The sequence below is a fragment of the Sciurus vulgaris genome (genome assembly GCF_902686455.1).
Source record: "Sciurus vulgaris genome assembly, chromosome: 18".
In the NCBI taxonomy this organism is placed as follows: domain Eukaryota; kingdom Metazoa; phylum Chordata; class Mammalia; order Rodentia; family Sciuridae; genus Sciurus; species Sciurus vulgaris.
In genome coordinates this window covers 9,080,537-9,107,200 of record NC_136479.1, presented here as the reverse complement: position 1 = coordinate 9,107,200, position 26,664 = coordinate 9,080,537, and the positions used below count along the sequence as shown (strand labels likewise).

At 57.2% G+C, this 26,664-nt stretch overlaps 1 protein-coding gene across 1 annotated transcript; it reads left to right on the top strand.

The window, feature by feature from the left end:
- Positions 1-2,489: 2,489 nt before the first annotated feature.
- LITAF (lipopolysaccharide induced TNF factor) lies at positions 2,490-25,927 on the top strand. The gene is made up of 4 exons (XM_079121425.1): positions 2,490-2,583; positions 20,549-20,773; positions 21,727-21,883; positions 24,544-25,927. Exons 2-4 carry the CDS (start codon positions 20,554-20,556, stop codon positions 24,650-24,652), a joined length of 486 nt encoding a protein of 161 aa, XP_078977551.1. The 5' UTR covers positions 2,490-2,583; positions 20,549-20,553; the 3' UTR covers positions 24,653-25,927.
- The last annotated feature ends 737 nt before the right edge of the window (positions 25,928-26,664 follow it).

Sequence of the window (26,664 nt, the reverse complement as noted above, 5' to 3'; positions counted from 1 at the left end):
GGGCTGCAGCTTGTGGTTTTCCCCACTGTGCACCCCAATTCTCTCCCTCTCCCGGGGACTTCTTCTGCATCCTTTGCTGGGTAAGTTGTGCTAAACAGAAACACAGGCATGCAGCCAGGCACAGTGGCCCAGGCCCGTACTTGCAGCTACTTGGGAGACTGAGGCAGGAGGATTGCAAGTTTGAGGGCAGCCTGGGCAACTCAGCCAGACCCTGTCTCAAAATAAAAAATAAAAATGGGCTGGGGATGTGGCTCAGTGGTAGAGCAGCCCTGGGTTCAAGCCCCAAGGTTACAAAGCAAGCAATCAAGCAACACAGAGGCGTGCACTTGACCCCTGAGGCTTGGGGAAGGACCATTGGACTCATCATTCAGCGGTCAGCACCCCATCCTGAGACCAAGTTTTCCCTGAAGCCCTGGCTGCAGCAGCTAATGGGGCTCACTCTGGGCAGGCCAGGAAAGGGCCTGCCTCGTCCACCTGGGCTTCGTCTCCTGAGCCTGGTGAAGTTGGGGGCCCAGTCAATTCAGGGAGGGTCTCCCATACCTCCATTGTCTGTGGCCGATTGCCTGCCGGTGTGGACCTCTTGCCTTGGCCAGAAGCAGGCCTCACGGGCAGTCCTGTGAATTGAGCATGGGCTGCCCAGTTCCCTGTAGAGAAACCAGAAGTGAATGATAAGCTTAAGAATGTCCCGTGCGACACTGGGGACATGTCACAAGTCTGTGACATTGAAGGTCTCCTTTACCAAGCAGTTGTTTGCCATTGATCTGAAATTCGAATTTAACTGGGTGCCCGTGATTTCTTTGCGTGTCTGGCAGCCTTACCTGAGGCCTGCCTCTGCCCCAAGCTCACCCCGTTTCAGCTCCAGTTTGGCAGCTGCAGAAACAGAGGCTTTGGTCATGACCAGAGCCAGGACAGGGAGCCCAGACCTGGGGACAGGGTGGGGATGCACTACCCTGGCCAGCCTTGGACCTCCTGGGCTCAGTTTCTCCATCCTCAGCAGAAGTCAGCGGTCCAAGTCTTCTCCCTGGAGAACGAATTTTATGATGTGTGGGGAACAGTTTTGGAAACGCAAAGGTGTTGTGGAAACATTAGTTTCCAGATTTGTTTGTTAATGGGTAACAAAGACCAGTCAGTGGAGGATGCTTCTGGCAACTGGATTCCTTTGAAGATTAGTTTTTTTAAACTAGCAACTTGTGTTTGTGCATGAAACATAAGAAAACAGGAAAAACAAACAAGGAAAACCCTGATTCTATCACCTGGAAACAACTATTTATAGCATTCTTGAGAAAGTTTTCAAACTTTCTCCTTTTTCTTCCCCGAGGTGTGTTCCCGTGTTTTCCTCTTCTTGACAAGACTCCTAGGATCTTTTGAGGTGCTGGAGATTGAACCCAGGGCCTGACCGTATGCAAGGCAGGCACGCTACCATCTAAGCTATATCCCCAGCCCTCCTTTCTATGTTTTTTGGTGAAGTCTGTTTTCCTCTCTCGACTTCGTGGTCCTCTGGCGCTGGTGGGAAGCCGGTGGCCCACTGCTTCTGTGGTTCCCACGGGGCAGACGCTGAAACAGGGGCGACTGACTTCCAGGGTTTTCAGTGATGGACTGAGAAAGGACTAGAGTGGGGTCACTGGCCTCCCAGAGGCTCCACAAAGAAGTGAGGCAGCCCAAGCTTCCTCCTCCCCTGCTGGGGATGGAACCCCGGGACTTAAGCATGCCAGGCCAGGCCAGGCGAGCACACAAACGCACAGACATTGGGCCACATCCTCAGTCCCCACCAGAGGTTCTACTGAATACTCTGGGCCAAACTCTACCCGCACGGGCCCAGTCAATTCAGAGATCTTATGAGACAGGTACTGTAATCACGCCCATTTTCCAGCGGGGGGTGGGGGGTGGGAAACTGAGCCCAGAGAGGGCAACTTGCCCTAAGGCCCAGGGATTGTCTGTACAGAACTGCGTTAGGGGAGAGAGGAGCCGCTCCGCTGAGGGCAGGGAGCGCACGGGCGCGCGGCCTCGGACTGAGGTTGATGGTGCGCGATCTGCAGGTGCAGGAATGTCAGGGTCCTGGGAGCGCGAGGCGGGATCCCGGTGTCAGGGGCACCGGGCGGGGACTCGCTTCGGGCAGAATCGGACAGGGGGGACACCGGGACCCGCGAGTGGGGGTCTCCGAGGTCCGCGCGAGGGCATCTGGGGTAAACCGGGGGCGTTCCAGGCGTGCCAGCGGGACTGGTTGGGACTGGGGGTGTCCCCCGGGCAGTGGGCTATCGGGGGGTTCGGGGAAGGAACCGTGGCCTCCGGCTGGACCGCAGGTGCGGGCAGGGGCGCTGGGTGCACCCAGGTGCGGAGAGCGGTGGGAGGGACCACCAGGCCTGCAGCTGTGCGACTGGGCCCTAGTCGCCCCCAGCAAGTGCTGCTCCCGCCCGCGGAGGAGGCTGGAGAAGCCGGAAGCCGGGCGGACCCCGCCCCCCGCTCAGCCCCGCCCCGCCGCCCCGGCCCCGCCCCGCGCGCAGCCCCGCCCCCGCCCGCGCGCCCTCCTCGCCGCCGACCGCGCGGCGCTCAGACCTCAGAGCTCCACTGGCGGTGCTGGCGGCGGTGAGTGCGGCGCTGTGGGGAGCGCGGGGCGCTGGGCGCGGGGCAGCGGTCCCGGGCGGGGTCCGCGCGGCGGCCGCACCTGCCGGGAGCACCGGGGCGCTGCGCGCACGGCGGGCGGCTGCCCGAGGGTCGCGGGGCGGGTGGCGGGATCGAGAGGCTCGGGGGCGCGGGGTCCGGTCCCCCCGCGATGGTCCGGGGCGTGCCCCGAGCTGGGTCTGGCCCTGCGCCCCGCGCGGCGCGCGGTGGGGTCGCCCGCCGCCCCCAGATGGCGCGCCCTGCCGCCCGCGGTGTCCCCCTCCCCGAGAGGAAGCCCCGGGGCTTTTCAGGAAAAGGCGCGATTCGCGCTGGGGGTGCGGACCTCAGCGGTGGGATTTCCAGAGCGATCCCGGGGTCGCAGAAAGGAAAAGCAGACAAACAGAACTCGACGAGGTTCCCACGCCCCTGGACTCGCAGGGACCGGGCTTCCGTGTCTGTGCAGTGGCTCCACGCAGGCTCGGGACCGCCCTCGGCCGCGGGCCGGCCGGGAACTGCGCGCTCCCGGAGTGGCCGGTGTTCCCGGGCGAGACCCCTCCTTGCCGGGCCGAGGTGGGCACTTCGTGAGCTCAGGGGGCTCTTGAATTGCTCCCGCGCTGTCCACCGCCGAGGGGTAGATGCTGGTGGGACAGGCGGGGCACGGGTCGTCAAGTTAACGCAGCTGTCGTCCCCACCTCTCCGGTTTCCTGGTCAGCGTGGGTCAGGGTAGTTGGTGTTCTACCCGCAGCTCCTAAGGGTCGGAGAGGAGGTGGTGGGGACATGGGAGGACCGTGCTTCAGGATCAGGCCAGTTGGACCTTCCCTGGTCTTCTGACTTCCTCGTTTTCTGGATAATGGAGCTGATGTCATTGACTGTTGGATCCAACTGTAGTGGTTGGGAAATCCAGTTTCTGGAAGTCACCGGGTCTTCTGAGCTCCCCCAGCCTTCCCGAAGAGGGATACATCCTTCCCGTTGGCGGGGAGGTGGAGCTGGATCAAGGCTTCCCGGAACCCCGGTTGGGTCCTTTTCAGTGAAGTTATGATATGCATGAATGCATTCTGGCCGCCTCTGCCCTCCACCCTGGACCCAGCCTTCTCGGTGGTGTTTTTAAAACAGGACCAACCTGGTGCCTGGTGATGGAAGGGTGGTATATGGAATGACTCCAGCGTTTGGCTTTATCAGCTGGGTCAGGATCCAGAAGGCATTTGACTGCCCTACCTCGCGTGGGTGACACCCAAACTTCCCTCAGCCAGCTTGTGGACTGTCATCTACAAGCAGGCCCAGCTCTCTAAAAAAACGTTTCTGGTAGTTCCACAGTGGGAGAGGCCCATCTTCCCTCTTTCCTGTTACCTGAAGACATTAATAATGGATGCTTTCATTCATATTGGAGAAAGTATCCCAGTTGTAATGTTTTCATGGATTAAGTGACTCAGATGGATCGAAGATGTCTCTAAGATACGAGGTTGAGGTAATTCCCTGTGTTTGGCAAACGCATTTCCTGTTCTTCCTTTAGTCGCTTTTATGAGCTGCCTATGGGGAAATAAAAAGTGCTACGTAAATAGGACCCTGGAAAGGGTGCAGGAGAAATGGCTCCTGGGCCTGAAGGGCTCACGCCACAGCAAGAAGCAGGCGCACACTGCAGAGTCCAGGGCCCCCGAGTGCCCTGTACCTCTGGGGAGAGCTGGAGAGGAGAGGAGGGAGCTCCTGGGTTAGGGGAAGTTTCTTCATGGTGGGTCTGAGCACAGGCGGACTTGGTTTGAACAAGCAGAAGTCTCAGCAGAGCCGCAGAGGAGCTGCAGACAAGCCCAGGGACAAGGACAGTAAAAGGAGAACGCTCGGAGAGGAAGGAGCTGGGAGCCATTTCCAGCCTAAATTAATTTTCAAGATGGACAGCGCCTGCCCTGCTGCCAGTAATCCAATCGTCCCCTGCCCCAAAGAATGAGTGATGCCTCTTGGAGAGTGGGTGCTGCTTCTGGGGACTTTGGGTTCTACTCTGAAGACAAGGCTCCCCCAGAGGCCCAGCCAGGGTGCAAAGAAAGGAATCCCCAGGAGGAAGTCCCCAGAATCTTGGCACGGTGACTTATTCTCTGTTTGCTTTTGCTTTTATGGCCCTGAAGGTGCCCAAGGAGCCAGGTGGCCTGTCTCAAGTAGACAGATGTCCTTCATTCTGTTCCTTGAGCCCATGTGTGTTTTGATGTTTCTGGAGCCCATTTGGCCACCCATTGGTATTGACTTGCTGCAGAATTGTTATTTGAGGTCAAGAGGCACTTTACTGGGTGGTCATAATTTCGCTTTCTTGTTTGAGCTGGAGTTGATTGACACTGGACAGAGGCCACAGCATCTTTAGGGCTAATGAAGTTGGCTCCTGGCTGCAGGTCCCTTCAGGAGAAGAATTCTCGTTGCTTTGGGTTTGTAGGAGCAGCAAGGTGTGGCCCCTTCTCCCTGTCATAAGGGTCACAGCCAGCACTCTGTGACAGAAGACAAGTTAGAGAAAGCATAACAGAGTTATGGGATCAAAATTTTATGTGACAAAGGAGGATTCTGAAATCAAAAATCAAAGACCCAGGGGCAACTGTCCATTTTTGTGCTTACATCTGAGGAGAGATGGATAGACAGCCGTGGAGAATTGAGTCTAGACAGGAGGGTCTTACCATCTTTGGCAGATGGGAGGTGGGGGATTCTTCTCTGGCCAGCTCTTTGCGGGTTGGGAATGTGAGAGTGGTGTCTTCGGTCCTGTGGCTGGCTTTGTGACAGGGGTCTGGTTTCTCTGACCCACCTTGGGGGCCTGCCTGGTGTGGGGGGAGGTGGAGAAGGAGAACTGGATGGGGAAGTGAGAGATTGTGCAGCTGAGGCCCTTCCGGTGTCCTTCAGGCCAAAGTCCACAGCATACCAAGCACCACGCCCCAGGGTATGGCTCTCTGTGCCCCAGGAGCTTTAAGGCATGGGCAGAAGAGGGGCAGTGTTATAGAGGGTGTCTGGGTAGTGGCGAGTCCCTGCTCACTCTCCCTGTGGGGAGTTCATTCATCAGGATCCAGAGCCTGAGGCTTTGGAGAGAATGATGATGGAGAATTTAAGCTATTTAGCGCCAGTAGTTTTAGAATGAAAGTATTCTCGGGTAGAGAACTTCATGTTGAACAGCCCTAACCTTGAGTCCAGCGAGACTGTTCATAGATGAGTGTGTGTGTGTGTGTGTGTGTGTGTGTGTGTGTGTTAGTAGAGATTAAACCCAGGGGTGCTCTACCACTGAGCTACATTCCCAGCCCGTTTTATTTTGAGACAGGTTGGCCTCAAACTTGTGGTCCTCCTGCCTCGGCCTCCTGAGACCCTGGAATGACCGGCCCACCACTCTAGGGCCCGGGCTTCATATACTGATCTTTTCAAAAAAATTTACATTTAAACTCAGGAGGCTGAGGCAGGAGATTGGCAAGTTCCAGGCCTGGGCAACTTTGCGAGACCTCATCTCAAAAGAAAATGAGAACAGATTGAGGAAGTGGCTCAGTGGTCCAGCGTGTGCCTGGTGTGAGTGAACCCTGGGTGGGGGAACAGTTTAAAAATATTTCAGAAAGAGCAGAAGATAGAGGGAAATCAGGCCCATGCTCACCACGTGCATGGAAGGGGCACCGCCCCCTTACTGGGTGGCTTCTGCCTTTTGTCTCCAGGCTGGTTTTCCCTGTAACTGTACCAGGGTTCGCAGGATTGGGTACCCCGATGCAGGCTGACTCACATTTCATCAGAAGTCATTATTTACATGCAGACAGGGGATGTGGTTTCACCAAGAATCCAGCGGGAAACGGCCCGTGGATTGTAGGGAGCAGTGCCCCCCCCACCCCCGTGGCACTGATTTCCAGTCCACAAATCAGAGTAATTTGTAGTTAGGCCGCGTTTGAGCCTGGCTTTAAGCTCGTGGTAACTTAATCTTGGATGGTGGAACACGGCCCTGCAGAAACGCACCCATCAGAAGATGGATTTGCAAATATGCCCCTGAGCTATTTCACTGTGAGCCTCTATGCTGAATTTGAATCAGTTTAGGGTCAGATAAGCCGACTTGCAATTTCTCTTCCTTCCCCACCCCCCCGAGAAGGCTGGAGGTGGCCAGAGGTCCCTTCCCCTTTGTCTGCGTCCTTCCGCTTTTCCTTTAGGGTTGGAGAAGCCTCCTCCACTCCCTGGACATTTCCCGGGACCCTACGCAGGTTAAATTCCATTACTTACGACAGAGTGTTGCAGAGATCTCTGTGTTTTCAAGATTACTGGCCAGCGGCCCTCAGTTTAAGAATTTTAAACACTTGGATTTCATCGCTGCACAATATGGAGAGTGCCCAGGGCTTATCCTAGTCCAGATCCACTGGGCACATTGTTGTAAAGAACGTGTTTCCCTCTGATCCTGAAAGACCAGACCTTGGTGGCCTCCCCAGCCGTTTCTCCTCCTTGTTTACAAACGAGGCTGTTTTCCCCACCTGACCGCTTGCCTGGGGGTGCCCTGGGGGTGTCCTCCTTGTGCCCCAGGCCTCCCTCTCCTCCAGGGGTCGTGTCTGTCATCTGCATATTCATGGGGTTTCTTTTCTGGGGCCTGGGGAATGGCCCGGGAGTGGAATTGAATCATTCTTTTTCTTTCTGGAAGAATTGATCTTAGAGGATTAAGTTGGTGGTTAAAAAGCTGCTTTATTTCCCCGAAGGCCTTGGCCTTTTTGTGTGTTGATCTGATACCTAAATCTGGAAGGCTGCGGAGCCTGTATTTATAGAAGCATTTACCACCCACATGTGGCCAAAACTACTTTGTGGGGGTTTTGAAATCTACATCCTAAAGGCAGGACTGAGGGCTGTGGGGATCGGAAATGTGGAAATGTCTGCAGCTTTGGAGGGGCCTTGGAAACCTTCTCCTGCTGAAATTCTGAGTTTTCTGGTTTTTTCTTTTTCGTTTTTCACCTCCCCAATTATCAATGTTAGAATCCTTCCCTTCGTCCCCCACTTAATAGTTGGCGCTTAACCAAAGTATACTTTAAAAAATACTACAAAAATAAGCTACCTTAAAAAAAAATATATATATATATATATTTTTTTTTTTTTTTTAATTGAGCTTGAATGCGTTTGGGTGGGAGCTACCTATTCTAGTTCACCTGATTTGTTTACTGTACTTAAAATGTGATCTCGGAGATATTTAAACTTTTATTTATTTATTTGGCACTGGAGATTCAAGGGCGGGGGGCTCTTATCATTAAGCTACATCCCCAGCCCTTTAAATTTTTTATTTTGAGACAGGGCCTCACTCAGTTGCTGATGCTGGCCTCGAGCTTTCAATCCTCCTGCCTCAGCCTCCTGTGTTGCTGGGATCACAGTTGTACACCACCATGCCCAGCAACAAACTTTCAACGTTGGAACAATTTTCACTTTGCAGACAGTCGTACAGTGAATATGGGGAGAGGTCCTTCGTGCCCCCACCCGCTCCCCATTGCTAACATCTGTTTTTCTGTGCCAGGATCCTATCTGTGGCACCACAGGGCTTCAATTGTCTCCCAGTTTCTGTGACTCTCCTTGTTTTTCATGACCTTGACAGTTTGTGGAGTACTGATGAGGGATGTCCCTTAAATTCCAGTTGACTTTTTTTTTTCTGCTTTTGGTACCTGGATTACAGACAGGGGTGCTCTACCACTAAGCCACATCTCCAGCCCTTTTTATTTTTTATTTTGAGACAGTCTTGCTAAGTGGCTCAGGGCCTTGCTAAATGACTGAGACTGGCCTTTAATTTGCAATCCTCCTGCCTCAGCCTCCTGAGGCACTTGCCCCACTGTGCCCAGATGTCTGCTCCTTTTTCTCATGATTACTCTGGGGTTGTGAGTGCCAGGGATAAAGACCAGGTGGAGTGCCCCTCCCCCCCACACCATGAGAGGGGACAGGATGAGGCTCACATGACGTAAGCGGGGACTTCGCCTTCATGGCAGGGGTGAGGTGGCCTTGGCCAGCTTCCCCGTCATAGTGTGCCTCCTGTTCATAGGTGATTTGCTTGCCTGGTTTCAGAAGGAGGAGGGAAAGATCAAGTTCCGCCTGCTGGAGGGCTGGGCACATAGATGATCTGGAATTTGTCTTTCAGGAAGGATTTTTTTCCTCTATTAAAAAAATAGACACTTGTTCTTTCCTTTTTTTTTTTTTTTTTTTTTTTTTTTTTTGTGCTGGGCCTTGAACCCAGGGCCTTGTGCCTGCTAAGCAAGCGCCTCCATCACTGAGCTGCATCCTCAGCCCCTACAACACACACTTCTCAGGAGCTTGCAGGAGGAACATCCCTGTGACATGGGATGTGGACGTCATGTGGGCACCTGGAGCCTCAGCTCTGCTGGGAAGTTCGGCGTGCCTGACTTTCCCGAGGCCCCGGGGGAATCCAGACCAGCCGCCCTTCCTGGAGGAGGGAAATGTCCTGTTGGGGAAACCGTCTGTCTCGCGCAGGAAGCAATTGGGAGGCCAGAGGAGGCCCGGAGCTGGGGAGTGGGCGTGGCCCGGGCGCGGCGGGCGTGGCCCGGGCGCGGTGGGCGGGGCCTGCCTCCCAGAGCTCCCCTCCCGCCGGGTCTGGCCAAGGGCAAAGCTCTTTGCCTTCCTTCTCAAACTGCAGCAGTTGACAGCCAGCGGGCACGTGGAATCTGGCCAGGGCCGGGGAGGCAGCTCCCAAGGAGGGCAGATGTTTATCCTGGGCGCTGCGCCCTGACTTGTTTACCTCGGGCACAGGAGGCACCGCCCGAGGAGGCAGGAGGTGGGGGCGCGCCTGCTCCCTCTTCCAGGGTTGGAGGCTGTGCCCTAAGCGGCATCCGGCGGACCAGCAGGGGAGGAAGTCTGCGGATTGGCCATGAGCGCGAAGTAGCCCTCCCAGCAGCCCCCGCAGATCTAGAAACTCTTGTGACCTCTGGGGCCGGGGGTAGGCAACTTAGGGGAGATCGTTCACCTGAAGAACAGGTGACAGCCTGTGACGAAGTCCTTCCGCAGGTGGTGTTGACCTTTGGTCCTCTGTCCTGCATCTCCTTGATGATGAAGTTCCTGGGCAGGGGCCCTGGGACATTGAGTGTTTCTGGAGACTCCAGCAGAGAGCCTCTCCCTCTGCCTCCAGGGAGACAGTAGGCAGAAGGCAGTTGGAGAGGCCCTGGGTCTCTTCTGAGCCTCAGTACTAACTCTTAGTTTCTATGGAGTTTTTACCCACCTGGCTCTGCTGGGGTCCAAGTCCTCCGAGGCTGTGTAGCAGCAGGTTGGGGCGGGGTTGACCCTGGCTCCTGGGTGGACTCTGAGTAGCCAGGGACCAGCACAGACCACAAATGCAGATCCAGCTCCTCCCTCCCCGCACTGCTCTCTCCTGTCTCTCCCTCTCTCCCCTTTCTCTCTCCCCTCCAGACTCTAAGAAAGCAGAGAGAACATGGGATTGATTTTAGGAGAAGGTCAGAAGCTTTTGGGGCAGCGTCTAAGGGGCTGTGGCTGGAGTAGCAGCTCGATGGCTGTGAGCCTGGGGCCTGGTGCTGTGGACCCCTGGGGAGGCACCCGGCGGAGGGCCTGGCCTCTGATGTGTGTTTCTGCGGCTGGCCGGAGCTGTTGAGTGGCTTTGCTGTGGGTGGTTTCTCCTGGTATTCTGGGTTTGGAGGCTTATCCCCTTCTTGGCAGAGCTGGATGCTTTTTGGGGGGTTTTCAAGTTGCTCTTAAGCTGCTGGTTCTTGGGCCAGACCAGAATCCTGCCTGGGGTCTGCCTAGGCTCCTGGCCTGGTGCGCACCTGGGAGGACCCCGCCCTCTGGGCCCCAGGGGGCCTCCGGCAGGGCTCCCTGCCTCCTGCTGTGCTCTCCCTGCCCAGCCTCCACTCCTCTTGGGAACTGGCTCAGCTTCCCCTGAGTGGCTCCTTCCAGGCCTTCCCGGTGGCTCACTGCTTCCCGCTCGGGCCCTTAGTCCATCTGGGGAGGCCCTGTTGTCCCCATCTCTGGCCTGTCTCTTGCCTTTGCTGGGAGGTGAAAGTGGATGGTGGCACAAAGTGTGAGGAGAAGAGCCTCGTGGTGACGACAGGACGTGGTTAGGGCAGATTCGGGGTGCTGGAGTGGGGGGGGGGGTGGAACATGCGCCTTCTTGCCCCATAGAACGGTCGCCCTCTCTGTCCCAGGGGCTGGGTTCCAGGACCCTCGGGTACACAGATCCACTGATGTTCAAGTCCCTTACATAAAGTGGTGTGGCCCTGCGTGGTGGCACACGCCCATCATCCTAGCTCTTCAGGAGGCTGATCCCGGAGGGTGGCAAATTCGAGGCCAGCCTGGGCAGCTTAGTGAGACCCTATCTCAAAATTAAAAAATAAAAAGGACCAGGGGCCCGGGAGGCTGAGGCAGGAGGATCGCAGGTTCAAAGCCAGCCTCAGCAACTCAGAGAGACCCTGTCTGTAAATACAGGATGTGGCTCAGTGGTAGGGCACCCCTGGATTCGTACCCAGTCCTGGAAAAAATAAATTGAATGGCGTCGTGTTTATTTATAACCTACACAGTCCTCCTGTGTGCTCTGGGTCGTCTGGATCGCTCGGGAGGAGGCAGGCCGTAACAGCCCATACGGGACCCTCGGGAGAGTCCCGCGCTGTGCTCCTTGGGGAGTAATGACCAGAATAGCCTGGACACATCTAGCACTGATTTCCCAGGGCTGGTTGAGTCTGCGGATGTGCCATGGAAGGCCAGCTGTAATTAGAAGCTCTAATCACTCTGCAAACAGGGAGGGACCAGGCCAGGTGCGGGGCAGGGACAGGACAGTCATGGGACAAAGGGCTCTGATGACTTCACTTTCACCAGGGACAGGAAGGACGCAGAGGGAAGCGGGGGAGGCAGAGAGGGTTTGGGGGCAGACTTTTCACGGGAAGGGAAAGGTGGGCGTTTCTGTTGGCCTGTGATGTCCCCATGGTGAGCGAGGGTCTGGAGTGGGGAGTGTCGGGCCCCATCCCAGCCCCGCCCCCTGTCCCCACTGCCACCCCGCACTGCCCTTGCGCGAGGTGCACACAGGTGGTGCTGTCACAGACTCGGTCCTGGCTTTTGCACGTGACCGCCCTTCTCGGACGTGCCTGTCCTTCTGCATGTAAGACCACTCGTCCTCATTCTGTTCTGGTGGCCGCTCAGCTCTTCCTTGTGCGTGGGGCCAGCTGACCGGCCCCAGGGCTGTGGAGGGACAGTTGTTTCCAGCCTCCAGTTATCAGGAGGGTGCCCCAGGGCTCGGCTGTGTGTCGCTGCCCGGCCTTGGGGTCATCCTGGGTCTGGATTGCTGGGTGTGGTTGTGGATTTCAGAATAGTCTTGAATTTATAGGAAAGTTGTAAGATTAACATGAGTACAGAAAGTTCTCTGTGACCGTAGTCTTTTCTTCTGCACTGGGATTGGACCCAGGGGGACTCTACCAGTGAGCCACATTAGAGACGGGGTCTTGGCTGAGCTGCAGGCTGACCTTGAACTTGTGGTCCTCTGCCTCGGCCTCTGGAGTAGCTGGATTCCAGGCATGCACCACCCTGCCCTCCACCAGACAGCAGGGACGTAGACAAACTGAGTGCCTGCGCGGCGGTGGGGTGGTGGTCTGTGTGGGCGTCTTCGCCTGGTCTCCCTGTGCCTCTGGGTTTTCCTCTGCTTCCTCGTGAGCAGCGACAGCTGTGCTTTTCTAGCCACCCCGACACCCAGTGCCTGGGCACATCCCTCTCACTGCAACCCTCTGAGGTGTAGATACTGTCGTTGGCCCATTTTCCAGATTAGGAAAACTGAGGCCCAGAGAAGCCTGGCAGTTCACCCAGTTTGCACAGCCTGAAAGGGGCCACTTGCATCTGAGTGGAGGAGGCGTGACCCTGGGGCTTTTGCTCTCCAGCACCGTGGGGGCTGCCTCAGCGTCTGCTCTTAACTTCCTCTTGACCCCTTTCAGGGATGAAAGGGGTCCCTGCCCCCATCACATTCTTCCACATCCTCAGCTGCCTTTGGGAGTACAGCAGCCAGGCCTCTGGGCTCTGGCTCTTCGTCCCCTTCCCTGTGGGCCCTCCCTGCCTGCTGGCCATGCCATCAGAGGGAGCGGCGAGGAGAAGGGGCCAAGCCTTCTCGGACCCGCCCCCAGTTCCAGGGTAGGGGTACAGACAGGCCCCTGGCTGGCCTGCTGGGATGTCCCCATTGGGTCACTTCCCTGTGGCCCACCCTCATCGAATCCCAGCTGGAGACAGGGCCGTGCCCTGCGGGCCGTTGGGGTCTGTTCTGCTCTTGCTTGCCGCCCTTGTCCCTGGAGAGCTGGCCGTGGCCCTCGCCAGGGGCAGGAAGTGGCCGCGCTCTTCTTTCTCTTTCACATGACCGGACCGGGAGTGGGCATGGACGTGGGCAGAGCTGGAGGGACAGCCGGTCTGGAGGCTTGGAGCCGGGCTTGGCTTCCTTCCTGATTTGATCTGCTCCTGCCCCCGCTTTCGAGGCCTTCCCGGCTCTGTCCCTGCCCAGAGCCACTGCCACCTGCGGGGCAACCTCACATCCCCTGGAGTCTGGGAGGGGAGCCTTCCAGTCTCAGCCTCTCTTCTCTTTTTTCAGTGCTGGGTTTGGACCCAGGGTGCTCAGCCACTCAGCCTCATCAAGTTGCTGAGGCTGGCCTTGAACCTACAGTCCTCCTGCCTCAGCCTCCAGAATTGCCGAGCTCACAGGCCTCTGTGCCAGCTCACATAGCGACTTCGCTTCTAGAGCGTCTTGGCCATGCTGTGGCGTTTGGCCTGTGCGTCCTCACAGTGCCCGTGGCTGAGCTGAGGCCCCCTCTCTCCAGGCTCGTCGTTACATAAACATCTTCCCTTAAAAACTTGGTTTCCTCAGACTCTGGGTGGGGGTTCCAGGATCGGCCTGGGTGAACCAGGCGGGCTGGCCGCAGGCACCGCACCTGGACCTGGGCACTCCGTGGAGAGATGGAGTGACTTCTCCGTGGGCCAGAGTGAGCCTCTGCCGGGAGAAGACCTGGCAGCTGGGTAGAGCGGAGAGGCGGGGCTGAGCCGCCAGGAGGGAGGCGGACACAGGTGGAGAAGACGGGAGCCGGGTCGCATTTGGGGACGTCTGAGCAACGGGGCTGACATAGCATAGGAGGGAGGCGAGTGAGCGGGGAGTGGGTGCGAGGACCCCTGCAAACCAGGCCGGCGCCACCCTGAAGGGAAGCTCGGCTCCTGGGCTTAGGCCGTGGGGACCTGGCTGGGCAGCGCAGGCTGGTGGCCAGGCTGCGGGCTCCAGTCGAGGCTGGCCTGGGCTGGAGCCTCGGGAAGTCCAGCACCGCCCTTTCATTTGTTTCTGTTTGAGGTAAAATTCAGCCTACATAAAATCAACCATTTCGAAGGACCTGGCTCCGGGCGTGTGTGGCACCGTGCGCTGTCACCTCCATCTGGCTGCAGACGCTGCCCTCACCCCGTCCCCCAGCCTGCCCTGCAGTCCAGCCATGGCGGGGGCGCTTCCCCTGGGTCGGGGTCCTGGGCCTCCCGCGAGGTGGAGGTGGACTGCACGCTGGGAGGCCCTGGTGCCCGCGTCCCTCCTGCACCACGGGCCTTGAGGGTCGCCCAGAAGGGCCTGGAGCCCGAGGGGCCAGTGAAGAGCCGGAGGCTGGCCACCTCCGGGCTTCCCGAGGCCGGGGTGTTCCTTTCAGTTTGGGATTTGAGGCAGAACAGTGACCGAGGTGACTGCAGGTTTGGTGCCACAAACTGGGAAGGGACCACCCTGTGCGCAGGCCTCAGCGGGGGCTCCCAGAGCTCGGGGTGGGCCTGGAATGACCCTCCCACCGGCCGCTTAGGGGGCGTGTTGTCACCTTCCCCTGGTGCTGGAGATCGAGCTCAGGGCCCCGGCTCTTGCCACTGAGCTCTACCCCAGCCCTGCACTGGTTCGTTTGTTTGGTACCAGGGATTGAGCCCGGGGTGGGGGTTTAGCCACTGAGTCACATCCCCAGCCCTTTTTATTTTCACTGAGATACAGGGTCTCACTAAGTTATTAAGGGCTTCACTAAGTTGCTGAGACTGACTGGAACTCTCGATCCTCCTGCCTCAGCCTCCTGAGCTGCTGGGATTACAGGTGTGCACCACTGTGCCCAACTAGGCTGAATTTTTTTTTTCTTCAATTCTTTTGGATCTTTATTTTATCTATTTATTTTATGTGGTGCTGAGAATCGAACCCAGTGCCTCACACACGCCAGGTAAGCGCTCTACCACTGAGCCACACCCCAACCTATAGGCTAAATTCTTTAGAAGCAAATTTGTGTCTGAGAGTGAGTCCTTTTGTGGAGTTATTTGTACGTCCAAGTTTTTCGTATCAGTGTACATCAGTCTCGATTCAGGGTTCTAAAGATTGCTGGGCCCGATGATGCGACTTCTCTCCAGGATTTCTAGGGCGTCTGCCTCTTCTTTCAACAGTAGTACTAAAAAGCCAAGACCAGCCAGCTGCAGTGGCACATGCCTGTAATCCCAGCCATTTGGGAGGCTGAGGCAGGAGGATCTCAAATTTGAGGCCATCCTTGGCAACTTAGTGAGACTCTGTGTCAAAATAAAAAGGGGTAGGTGGTGGAGTCCCCAGGACCATAAAGTAAATCAGTAAATAAATAAACTGATGAAGGGCTGGGGCTGGGGACTGGGATGTAGCTTAGTGGGCGAGCGCTTGGCTAGTATGCACAAAGCCCTGGCTTTAGTCCCCAGGAGGGCTGCCCTTGGGGATGGCAGGGGCCCCACGGCCTTGGATTGAAGCAGGTGGCCCAGCCCCAGGAAGCTGCTTCGATATGCAGCTCCAGGGTCTGGAGGGGGATCCTGCCCTCATCTTCATGGTGTCCTCCAGCTTGAGCAGGAGGAGCTGGCGAGCGTCCTCCCTCTTTAGAGGAGGCGCGCCACGGTGAACGGCAAAGCGCTCTGACCAAGTGGTCGCCTGCACTTTGGAGCTCTTGTTGGTTCCATTGCACGAGAGCCTGCAGGGCAGCCGCTCCTGTGCCGTGGGTCGGGAGCAGGCGTGCCGAGGCTGGGGCTGGAGATCTGAGGGTCCCTTGGTCCCTTCGCCTTTTGGAGTCCTATCTGCCGGCAGCTTGTGCAGTCGGGCTGCTTACTGTCTGGATGGCCCAGGCTGGAGGGCACTTTGATGAGGCCTGTGAGCTCCAGAGTCTGGTGACATGGGTCCAAGTCCAGCCTTTTCTCTTCTGTGTGACTTTGGACAAAAAGCTTTCCCTCTCTGAGCCCCAGTTAATTGAGATGGTTATATCAAGTCCTGTCTCAGTGACTCACGTGCGGGTGAATCACAGAGCCCCTTGTGGTAAAGTAGGAGCCCCCTAGGTTTGGTCTTAGTGCACCTGTGGATTCAGGTGGGCTAGAGGGAAGGTCAGTAGCATAGGAGATTCACTCAGGCCAGAAGCTCTGGGATCACAACAGGTGCCTGGTGGGGTTTAGGGAAGCCGGGAGCAGGGCTGGTGCCACCCAGCACGCTGCGTGTCTTCCTGGCTGATGCCGGGACGTGGCCTGGAGGGTGGCTCCTGGCTGTGACCCAAGGTGTGACCCAGAGACAGAGTGGACGTGGACGGAGCCGGCTCCAGCTGTGCTTGGCCCCAGCACTGCAGAGGGGCTGTCCCTGTTGTCCCTGTAGACTGGTGAGATTGTCGTGGAAGACCAGAGTGGCCTGGAGAAGAGTATCTAGCCGTGAGGGCCACCGGACAGCGTCCACGGAAGGTCAAGACGAATGCAGGAGAGAGGAGCCTCAGCGGGGACCCCGGGCGGGGGCCACATGGACACATTCTCAACGCGGCGTGTGGCTCTCCAAAACTCAGCTCTCCCCAGCAGAAGCCTGTGTCTTAGTGTTTCATTTCCCTTGTTGGGCAGAAATCAAATCAAGTCGATTGATTAAATTTGAATATAATTTAATTTTCTCCTTGGGACGGGCGGCTGGAACTCAGACAGGGCCGAGGGTCTGCTGGGAACAGGATCCGGTGAGCCGCTGACCCACTCGCGGAGGCTCCCGTGGGGCCTGGGCGGGCCTGGCGGTCACCACCACGGCAGTGCCCTTCCTTGAGCAGACGGTGGACGTGGAATGTGGGAGACTTGGCCTAGAAGGACCTCGGCGTTGCAAGGTCGGGTCTGCAGACGAGAAGGGGGCCAGGCGGTCGCTAGGGCAAGGTCCAGTCCTCGGGGTCACAGGCCTCTTCCACGTCTGCAGGCGGTGGTCCCCCGGCCCCTAACCTCTGGGCCTAGTGCAGCGCCGAACACGGCCCGGGTCAGAAGGTACCGGGGCGGTGGGAGCAACCCCGCCAAGCACAGGCCCGTCCAGGCAGCCGCCCGGGTCACAGGCCCGTGGCCACGGCTCTCGTCCCTCTGATGCCATGGTCCATATTTAAAAAATAGAATTGGAATGTCTGTTCCCAAATTTGGAAATGGCTGATGAGAGTCGTTCCAAAATGGTGTAAGCAGAAACCCCAACGCTTCCTGTTTCCTCCACGGCCTCGGGAGGGTGGGAAGGCTGCCGGACTCGGTGCTCAGGGTCTGACGACAAAGTCACACAACTGGGGAGGGCACTCTGGCTTGCTCCCGGTAACCATGGCAACCTGGGCTTTGCCCAACTTGACCAGTGTGGTGACCGCCCTGCCACCCGGAGCCACCAAAGGGATTCTGCAGGGCTGCACAGGCATGTGGCAGAGCGGTGGCTTTTGCTGGGCTCGGAAATGCTCCCCTTGGTTTCCAGTCTGTCCTGAAGAGGGACAGGAAGTGCCCCCCCCGCCGTGGTTTCCAGTCTGTCCTGAAGAGGAATAGGAAGTGCCCCCCGTGGTTTCCAGTCTGTCCTGAAGAGGAACAGGAAGTGCTCCCACCCCCCGTGGTTTCCAGTCTGTCCTGAAGAGGGACAGGAAGTGCCCCCCATGGTTTCCAGTCTGTCCTGAAGAGGAATAGGAAGTGCCCCCCATGGTTTCCAGTCTGTCCTGAAGAGGAATAGGAAGTGCCCCCCATGGTTTCCAGTCTGTCCTGAAGAGGGACAGGAAGTGCCCCCACCCCCCGTGGTTTCCAGTCTGTCCTGAAGAGGAACAGGAAGTGCCCCCCGTGGTTTCCAGTCTGTCCTGAAGAGGGACAGGAAGTGCCCCCCGTGGTTTCCGGTCTGTCCTGAAGAGGAATAGGAAGTGCCCCCCGTGGTTTCCAGTCTGTCCTGAAGAGGGACAGGAAGTGCCCCCCGTGGTTTCCAGTCTGTCCTGAAGAGGAATAGGAAGTGCCCCCCATGGTTTCCAGTCTGTCCTGAAGAGGGACAGGAAGTGCCCCCACCCCCCGTGGTTTCCAGTCTGTCTTGAAGAGGAATAGGAAGTGCCCCCCATGGTTTCCAGTCTGTCCTGAAGAGGGACAGGAAGTGCCCCCACCCCCCGTGGTTTCCAGTCTGTCCTGAAGAGGGACAGGCATTAGATCCACCGTGTAGGATCGCGGCTCTGGGCCTGAGCTAGGGCCCTGGAGCTTTGGGTGTTGACGGTGGTGATGGCAGTGTGCCTGGTGTGGGGGTGGAGAGGGTGAGGGGTGGCCTCTGTCCCCCGGGGGAACAGGCCCAGCGCCCAGCGCCCTTTCCCAGCCGCGGGGCCTGAGGGGAGGAAGCTGTGGAATTTATTGGGAACACTTTGGAGCCAGCTGCTGCTGGGTGGCTTTTCTCTGCCTCGCTGGCCGTCGCTCTTTCTTCCAGAGTTACGCGTTTATGTGGCTGTTTGCAAAAGCCGAGCTGCAAAAGCCGAGATCTTGATGAGCCAGAAGATGAGCTGGACGAAGGTGACCCAGCCAGCACCGGGGTCACTCTCCAGGCAGGAGGCCCAGCCCTGTCTCCATGGGTCCTGTGTGTCACCTTTGACAGACACGGCGGGCTGGCCGCCTCCTCCTGGAGGCCTGGCCGCCTGCAGGCCCTGTGGAGTTGGGCCCTGGCGGTTCGACCCGCCCAAGCCGGGACCCTCCCCTCCCCGCCTCGCCGCAGCCCACGGTGCTATTCCGGGGCCTTATCTGCTCTTGTGATTTTTCTCCATGACTCAGTCTTTGTCGGTCACGAGGGGTGGCGTGGGTCTGCCTTCCTGAAACAGGAAGGGACTCCGCGTCCTGGACGGCCCTCCGGCCACAGCGGTGTGGTGGTGCTGTGGCCACCTGGAGCCAGGCCAGCAAGTCTGGGGATGTGCTGGGGCTGGTGAGGAGGCCAGCCTCACCACTTGACAGCCAATCACATGCTTAAGCCAGGAGTGGTTTTCACATCCGCCTCCTGTGATCTTGTGAAATCCCTCTGCCCTCCTGCTGAGTCTTCCTCTGGGGGGGGGCGCGCGCTGTGGTATTCTTGCTTTTCTTTCAGACCTTTCTAGGGTCAAGCTCTCTCTACAACCTTCCATGGCTCCCATTGCTCATAGCATTTTTGTGCACCAGAAACAAAAGGTGACATTATTTTAAGTTTTTTAATAGCTGCTTTGTGAAAAGCATAAAGAAACAGTGAAATTAACAATCTATCTTACAGACCTCCGTAAGGATCGTTTCACACAGAGCCAGTATAAAAATCATTATTGTTGTCGGGTATTGAACCCACAGGTGCTTTACCGCTGAACTACGTCCCCAGCCCTTCATATGTTTTATTTTGGGACTGGGTCTCACTAAGTTGCCCAGGCTGACCTTGAACTTGCAATCCTCCTGCCTCAGCTTCCCCAAGTCACTGGACTACAACAAATTATTAACGAGATATTGTACGTTAATTTGTTCATGTGAAGCTTCAAAATCCAGGGTGGATTTTACATGGACGTCCCATCTCAAATCAGATATTGGCTTTTTACCCCAAACATCTTTACCTGTTCTCAGAACTCACCAAATTTATTGTTGAAAAATGAGATTCACATACCCAGGTTGTTCCAGATGTGGGTAAAAAGCTTCCCAGGGACTGAGTTATGATGGTTTGGTCTGGTGGGTCCTGTCCCACTGAGCTACACCCCCACGCCCAGCTTTTAAATTTAAATTGCTCCACGTTTGGGGCACCGGGCAGCCTGCCTGGGGCAGCTGCCACCGTACCAGGCAGCGCAGCCGGAGACCAGGCCCGTCCCCGCAGCAGGCCCTGGAGGAGCCACAGGGTCCCTCCAGGATGCTCCCTTCTCCCTGTGGCCAGGCCGCTGCGCCTGGGCGTCTGCAGCCTCTTCTGCGGGGAGAGGCGCAGGCCTGCCCGGCCCCGCGCCCAGGCTGGCCGCCTTGCACTCCGTCTCCCAGGACAGGTCTGAATGGCTCTTGTAACATGGCGCCCTGGGCCCTGCCCAGCTGGAAAACCAGCCTCACAAAGGACGGCACTGTGTCCCGCCCCAGCTGCCCCACAGCTGCCGAGCACCAGCGTCAGACAGGAACTCGCCCTGGTGCGGCTAGTTCTAGGCGGGCAGCGGCTCTGCCGGGGAGGGAAGCCTGTTCTTTGCCCTCATAGAAGAAAGTGTGTGCCCAGCTGCCCCGGGGCTCACTGCTGGGAGTGGACCTGCCGTGCACGTGTCCCTTGAAAACAGCTCCGGGCACGTCGCTCCGGCACCGCTTGCGTCTGCAGAAGCCAGCCGGGTGGCCGGCCCCCGGTGCAGAAGGAGCAGGACCAGCCGCAGAGACCCCCTGCCACCCTCTTGTAGACTCTTCTCCCACTGCCCGCGGTGGGCGCCCTCCTGAGCTCCAGCCCGCCGGCTCCTGTCGCCTGAGCTTCGCCTGCCGGGCACTGGGCACTGCGGGGCGGCAGGGCTTCTGCGCCACAGTCCTCTCTGGGAGAGTCTGGTTGGCGTTTCCGTCCCCTGAAACAGTGCATTAAGAAGAGATGCCAAGTGCGGAACGCGACGTCACGAGCGAGGGTCTGAACAGGAAGCTCAGGTCCCTGGGTGGCTCTCAGGCATGACTTTGCGTTTACCCCCGGAAGCCCATCGAGAGCATGGCTCCTCCGCTCTCGGACAAGGCTGGACACGTGGCTGCTTCACAGCAGGCGAGACAGCATTTGAATTTCTTACCTGGTGTCCTGTTTGTGTTTTAGGTAAAATGTCGGTTCCAGGACCCTACCAGGCAGCCCCAGGGCCTTCCTCAGCGCCAACTGCACCCCCGTCCTATGAAGAGACGGTGGCCGTTAATGGCTACTACCCGACACCTCCGGCGCCTGTGCCCGGGCCAACCACGGGGCTGGTGACTGGCCCGGATGGGAAGGGCATGAATCCTCCTTCGTATTACACCCAGCCAGTGCCCGTGCCCAACGCCAACGCAAGTATGCACGGCCTGGGGTGCTCCTGCTGTCCTAGCCCTCCACCTGTCTGGCCCTGGGAATCGGGGGACCAGAGTAGCAGCTGCCAGGAGGCCGAGTGAAGTGCCCAGCGACTTCATCCCCGACCCTGAAACGTCATACGCGGTGCTTCAGATCCCACGTTGCTGAGGCCCATGCGGTTTTGTTTTTTTCTGTGCCGGGCACTGAACCCTCCACTGACAGCCCTAGCAAGCTGCCTGTTTCCTCCACTAACCTTTTCATGGTGCCGGAGACTGAACTGGGGGCCTCAGGCAAGCTGAGCAAGTGCCTTACCCTGAGCCCTCTCCCCAGCCCTTGCCACTTTTTATTTTGAGACAGGGTCTTGCCAAGTTACTTAGGGCCTCTCTAAGTTGAGGCTGACCTAGAACTTGTGATCCTCCTGCCTCAGCCTCCTGAGTCACTGAGATTGTAGGCGTGCTGTCTTTTTCTTTTACTATGAAAGCCACATGACTAATATCCCTGACCATTTTAGAAGACAGCTCTGTGGCATCAGGTCCATTCAGAGTTGTGTGGCCATCACGACCATCAGACTTCAGGACTGTTCCATCTCCCCAAACTGAAACGGCCCCCCTTAGACACTAACGTCCACTGCCCTCCAACGGGCCCTGGCAATGGTCATGCCACTTTTAGTTTCTGAATTTGACTACTCTGGGGACCTCCTGTGAGTAGAATCGCAGGATGTTGTTGTGGCCTGCTCGGTCCACCCTGCTTGATGTCCTGGAGGTCATCCATGTTGTGACCAGCGAGTGTGGGAACCCTCTTTTCTAATCTGATACCCCACCGCGTGGACAGACTCCCGCACCCTGGGTGGTGCTGGGCGGTGTGCGTGGGCGTGGCCATCAGAGTCCCGCCCCTGGGCGTGGCCGCCTGCGTTGGGCCTCCTTGCTCAGTGGGTCAGCCCAGGTCTCTCCCCGCAGTTGCCGTGCAGACCGTCTACGTGCAGCAACCTGTCTCCTTCTTCGACCGTCCGGTCCAGATGTGCTGCCCATCCTGCAACAAGATGATCGTGACCCAGCTGTCCTACAACGCCGGTGCCCTCACCTGGCTCTCCTGCGGCAGCCTGTGCCTGCTGGGGTGAGTCACTGCAGTGCGCCGGACCTCGGGGGCTGGGGGCTGGCCAGGGTGCTGTAGGACTTTTTTTTCTTGTGGCTCTGGGGATGGAACCCAGGGCTAGGCCGTGCCAGGCAGCCTCTTCCACTGAGCTGCACCCACCCCCTGCGGGAGGTGGAGCAGCATCCCTGGCCTCTACCCTCTGGAGGCCTGGAGCTCCCTCCCTGCCCCCCCCCCCCCCCCCCCCCCCCGTGTAGAACCACGGCTCCCGCGTCTGCGCACCTGCGCGCTGGGCCTGGCCTTCCTCCCGGCCCTGCCCAGACGGCCCCAGCAGCCTTAGGGGTTTCTAATTCTTCTAGAATTTCATGACCCACATAATAATGTTTGCTTGACTCTGAAGCTTTAAACAGTCTATACATTAACACACTTTATAGTCATCTCTTCAAAACTTCTTATCCCTTTATGACCTCGAGTACTTTTCCCACTGCCTCTACAGGGGATTATATAAATATTATGTCTGCACCAAGGGTATTATATTTAAAGAGATCATAGTTTCTGTTCTTGGGGAGAAATTTGAGGAAACACGATTGACTCCCCCAACCCCCAGCAGGTAATGGTAGCTTTGCTCCTGGCCACGTGATCTGCTTGGAAAACTGCAGCTCCCATGATTTTCCTTGAAGGAAAGCGTGTAGGAGTTTCTTTGCAGGAGCCCTCTGTTGGGAAACTGACATGTCCCTGTGCGTCTGCTTGTGACACTAGGGCAGGAAGGAACAGTATTTCTCTTCCTCATTTCAGAGAGGATCTTACAGCCCCAGAGAGCTTATTCCCTCCCTTGAGGTGGTGCCTGTTGGGGAGAAGGGAGACCAGCCCGTTCGCGCATCCCGACCCGTCTTACCCACTGGCCCTGCCGTTGCCTGTTGGTTTCCCTCCCTGGGCAGAAAATGCTAAATAAATCCCATCACCTTTGGGTATTTATGTTAAAATGGAAATTTTGCCAGGTGCAGTGGCGCATTCCTGTGATCCCAGCCGCTCTGGAGGCTGAGGCAGGTGGGCCACAAGTTCAAGGCCAGTGCAAGCAACTTCGTGAGGTCTTAAGCTGTTTAGAGAGACCCTGTCTCAAAAAATGTAAAGGACTGGAGATATAGCTCAGTGGTAAAGCTCCCTTGGGTCTGATACCAGTACCAAAACCAAACCAAAACCCCTAAAACAAAAACAAACCTGAAATTTCATCTCTAAAAATAGGGAGACACAGAATGAAAATGAAGACTGCAAGTCAGCCTCTGATCTGGCTTTCCCTCGAGACAGCCTTTCTGTTCCTCCCTCCGTTTTCTCACATGTGGTAGAGCAGGCTCGGACCCCCTCGCCACAGCTGTGCGACAGTGGCGAGTGGCTTTGCCTCTCTGTGCTCGGCTTCCCCATCTGTAAGCTCGGGTGCTGAGGGTGAAGTCGGTGAGCCTGTGCGCTCTGTTCCTGGATCGGCGCTCGTGCTTTGAGATGTGCATTGGCCTTGCCCCTGAATGGCCTCAGGCACCAGGAGGAAGCGTCTTCCCCGAGTTTCCTCTGGAATATTTCTAGATGCTGCTTTCTGTGAACCAATGCCTTCCCGCCAGACGTTGAATTTTATCTACATTTTTGGTGATAAAAACTGTCACTCTGCCTTCTGCCTCTGAATGTGACCACCTCGTTGTCCGCGGGCAGAGGGCAGTGACAGCCGTGGTTCCAGGCTGTAGGAGGTTCCTGCCTTCGTGTGCAGATGGTGGTCACTTCGACTGGGTGGTCACTTAGACCGGGTGGTCACTTAGTTTGGGTCCTGTTCGGTCGTTTCCCTAGGCAGTTTTCTTCTTCAGAGCCAGCTGAGTAGCTGGGTGTCACGGTGTCAGCCTGTAGTGCCAGTGCCTTGGGAGGCTGAGGCAGGAGGTTCACAAGTTCAAGGCCAGCTCAGCAGTTTAACAAGACCTTGAGCAACTTAGTAAGACCCTGTCTCAAAACAAAAAATAAAAAGGATGTGGCTCAGTGGCAGAGCACCCCTGGGTTTGAGCCCTAGTACCACAAACAAACAAAAAATCCGCAGCTCACACCTGTGTCTTTCACCCCCCCAAAATTACCAACCCCCAGTCTGAGAGTTTTGAACGATACTGAATGACCCCAGGTTTGAAAGTACACCCGGGGGGGGCCTCAGCTTTGCTTGATGGAGTCTCCTAGGCTGCCCCAACAGACCTGGTGGTTTAAACAGAAATTTATTCCGTCCAATCCTGGAGGCCAGAAGTCCAGAGCCAAGACGGCAGTAGGGCCATGCTGCCTCCAGCCGCTCTGGGGGAAGAGCTGTCCTCGTCTCCGCCCGTTGCTAGTGGCCCAGGTGCTCCTGGCTGCGGCTGTTCCACTCCAGGCTCTGCCTCCACGGTTGGTGTCTGGCCTCTGTGTGGCCTTTCTTAGCTAAGTTGCTGAGACTGGTCTTGAACTTGCAATCCTCCTGCCTCAGCCTCCGGAGTGGCCAGCAGGCCCCACCGGCCTTTCCTCTTCTGAGGACGCCCATCACTGGGTTGGGGCCACTCGGGTGGTCCAGTGATCCCACCTCCAGTGCCTCTTCTCCGTGTTCCCAGGTCCCCAGGTCAGGACACCGCACTACCCACCCTGCTGCGGCGTGGCTGATGACGGCTCCCGTGTGGCCCCTTTTGTCTTCCCAGGTGCGTGGCCGGCTGCTGCTTCATCCCCTTCTGCGTGGACGCCCTGCAGGACGTGGACCACTACTGTCCCAACTGCAAAGCCCTCCTGGGCACCTACAAGCGCTTGTAGGACTTGGAGCTGGAGGGAGCGAGCCGCGCTGCGGGAAGCCCCCGGGAGTGCGGCCTCTCCGAGGGACCCACCTTCGAGTCTTCTTTTGGGGGGAAAACGTCACAAAAGTCAGACCTCCAAGCCCCGGAAACTGCTGCTTGGAATCTGCACAGGACATGCAAAGACGCTGACCTTGGGTGTGGCCGGCCCCAGGGTTTCCCGCCACCCGTGTGACCCCAGGTCGTCCCGAATAGCTGTGATCGTTGCCCAACTGAAAACCTGGTGAGCTGCCACCGGCTGGCTCCTCCTGCCTCAGTGGCCTTCCTGGTGGTGGCTCCGACTCCAAAGCCACCGCCTGCCTTCTCTGTGATCGCCCTGCCCCGCTGTGCCGAGCCAGCCCGCAGCCCGCCTCCTCCCACCCCCGTGACGCAGCTCTGCCTTACGACTTTACGGGCTTGGCTTTTAGGTTCTGTAACCGCAGACTCCTTTAGCAATCGAACTCACTTTAATCTCTTGATGTCTTTTTTAAAGTGTAAGGAAGGGCCATTCACACCCAGCAGACACACCCGCGAGGCCACACTGGCAAAGTAAGAGAAGGAGGGGCTGGTCGCTCTCCCGGCCCCCGTGTCTCATGCCAGATCCTCAGCAACGCTTTATATGAAGGGATTTTCTTTCTTTTTTTCTCCTTGTGGAGTAATTTAACGGTATTAATGGTTTTCATGGCCTCTCTGGTCTTCAGACACCTTGAACCTCGTTATGAAGGGAGGGTTTATAGAACCATCTTCTATAACTGTCTGATGGGATTGTTCTCCCATTTGCCAGAGGGGGTGCCCGCTGCCTTCTGAGACAGGGTCTCCCCGTGACGCCCGGGCTGGCCTTGAACTCCTGGGCTCGGGCTGGGCTCGGGCCGTCCTCCTGCCTCACCTCCCGAGTGTGGAGACCTCAGGTGCTCACAGCTGTGCTTGGTAGAAACAGAAAAAGAAGTGGATACCTTCATCCACTGCCTTTACACGGCCTCTCGTCCTAGGAGCCTCTGCAAGTGGGGTCCCCTCTGGAGTTCCGGGTGGTACAGGAAGTCCTCCTTGGTCAGGTCCAGATGCAGAGACCCAGCCGAGGCCTGGAGCGAAAATCTGTATATTGGTTGAAAAATTTAGAGTCATGATCATTGATCCTGTTGCTCCATCTGATGTTCTGAACTTGCCAATAATTGTGTTTTACAGTAATAATGGATGCCGCACAATACTTTTGGTGTTCTCTGCTTTTTGAAAAAATAAAGTCTTTGGTTCCTTGGGTGAACTGTTGAGCGGTTCTTCTGGTGTGGAGAAAAGCCTCGCGTTGTGTTTCCAGGCGCTGCCACAGAGAACCTTTGTCTGCTCTGTAACGGTCGAAGAATCCTTCGCAATGCAAACTCGAGCCTGGCCGAGCGTCCCGGTGCCGGTGTTGGGTGGAGTGGCTGCTAGCGTCGGGCCTGCACAGGGGCGCGGAGCCCGCAGGCGTCACCAATGGCAGCAAGCCGCGGCTCTCGAGTTCTAATAACATGCACACAAGAGAGCCGCCCTCATTCATTCTCCAACAAAACCTGCTTTGTTCATTGATCCGGGTGGTTGTGGGGCACTGGGGGGCGGGTATGGGACCATGCCAACGCAGCCTGCCGCCCCCTCTCCTACCTGGGTACGTAGTTTCATCTTGGAAGGTGCAGGAAAGTAATGACATTTTGGCGTGGCTTACGTTGTCATTTAAACCCTAATTTATGGTCTTGCAAAATTGCTGCTTACCGTGCCCCTTGAATTTGACAAAATTCCAGGCGATGCAGAGTTGGCGGTTGTCCTGGGAGGGGGCATGAGTGATCTCAAGCTGCTGCTCATTACAGATGCAGAGACCTGAGAAGAGCCCGGGTCCCTGGGCTCCAGGGACCGCCAGATCCGAGTCAGGCAGGGGTTTCGGGTCACGCCCGGAGCACCGAGCATGCATTGGGCCTTCCATTTTATTGCTTGGAGTACGGAATTCGTTATGTATTTGGGGGGAATTAAAAT

What these genes read in the sequence shown, in the direction of transcription:
- LITAF (XM_079121425.1), top strand. Translation starts at nt 20,554, where the DNA reads ATGTCGGTTCCAGGACCCTACCAGGCAGCCCCAGGGCCTTCCTCAGCG. An exon ending in CGTGCCCAACGCCAACGCAA is followed by an intron (nt 20,774 to 21,726) that starts GTATGCACGGCC and finishes CTCTCCCCGCAG; the next exon opens with TTGCCGTGCAGACCGTCTAC. An exon ending in GGCAGCCTGTGCCTGCTGGG is followed by an intron (nt 21,884 to 24,543) that starts GTGAGTCACTGC and finishes TTGTCTTCCCAG; the next exon opens with GTGCGTGGCCGGCTGCTGCT.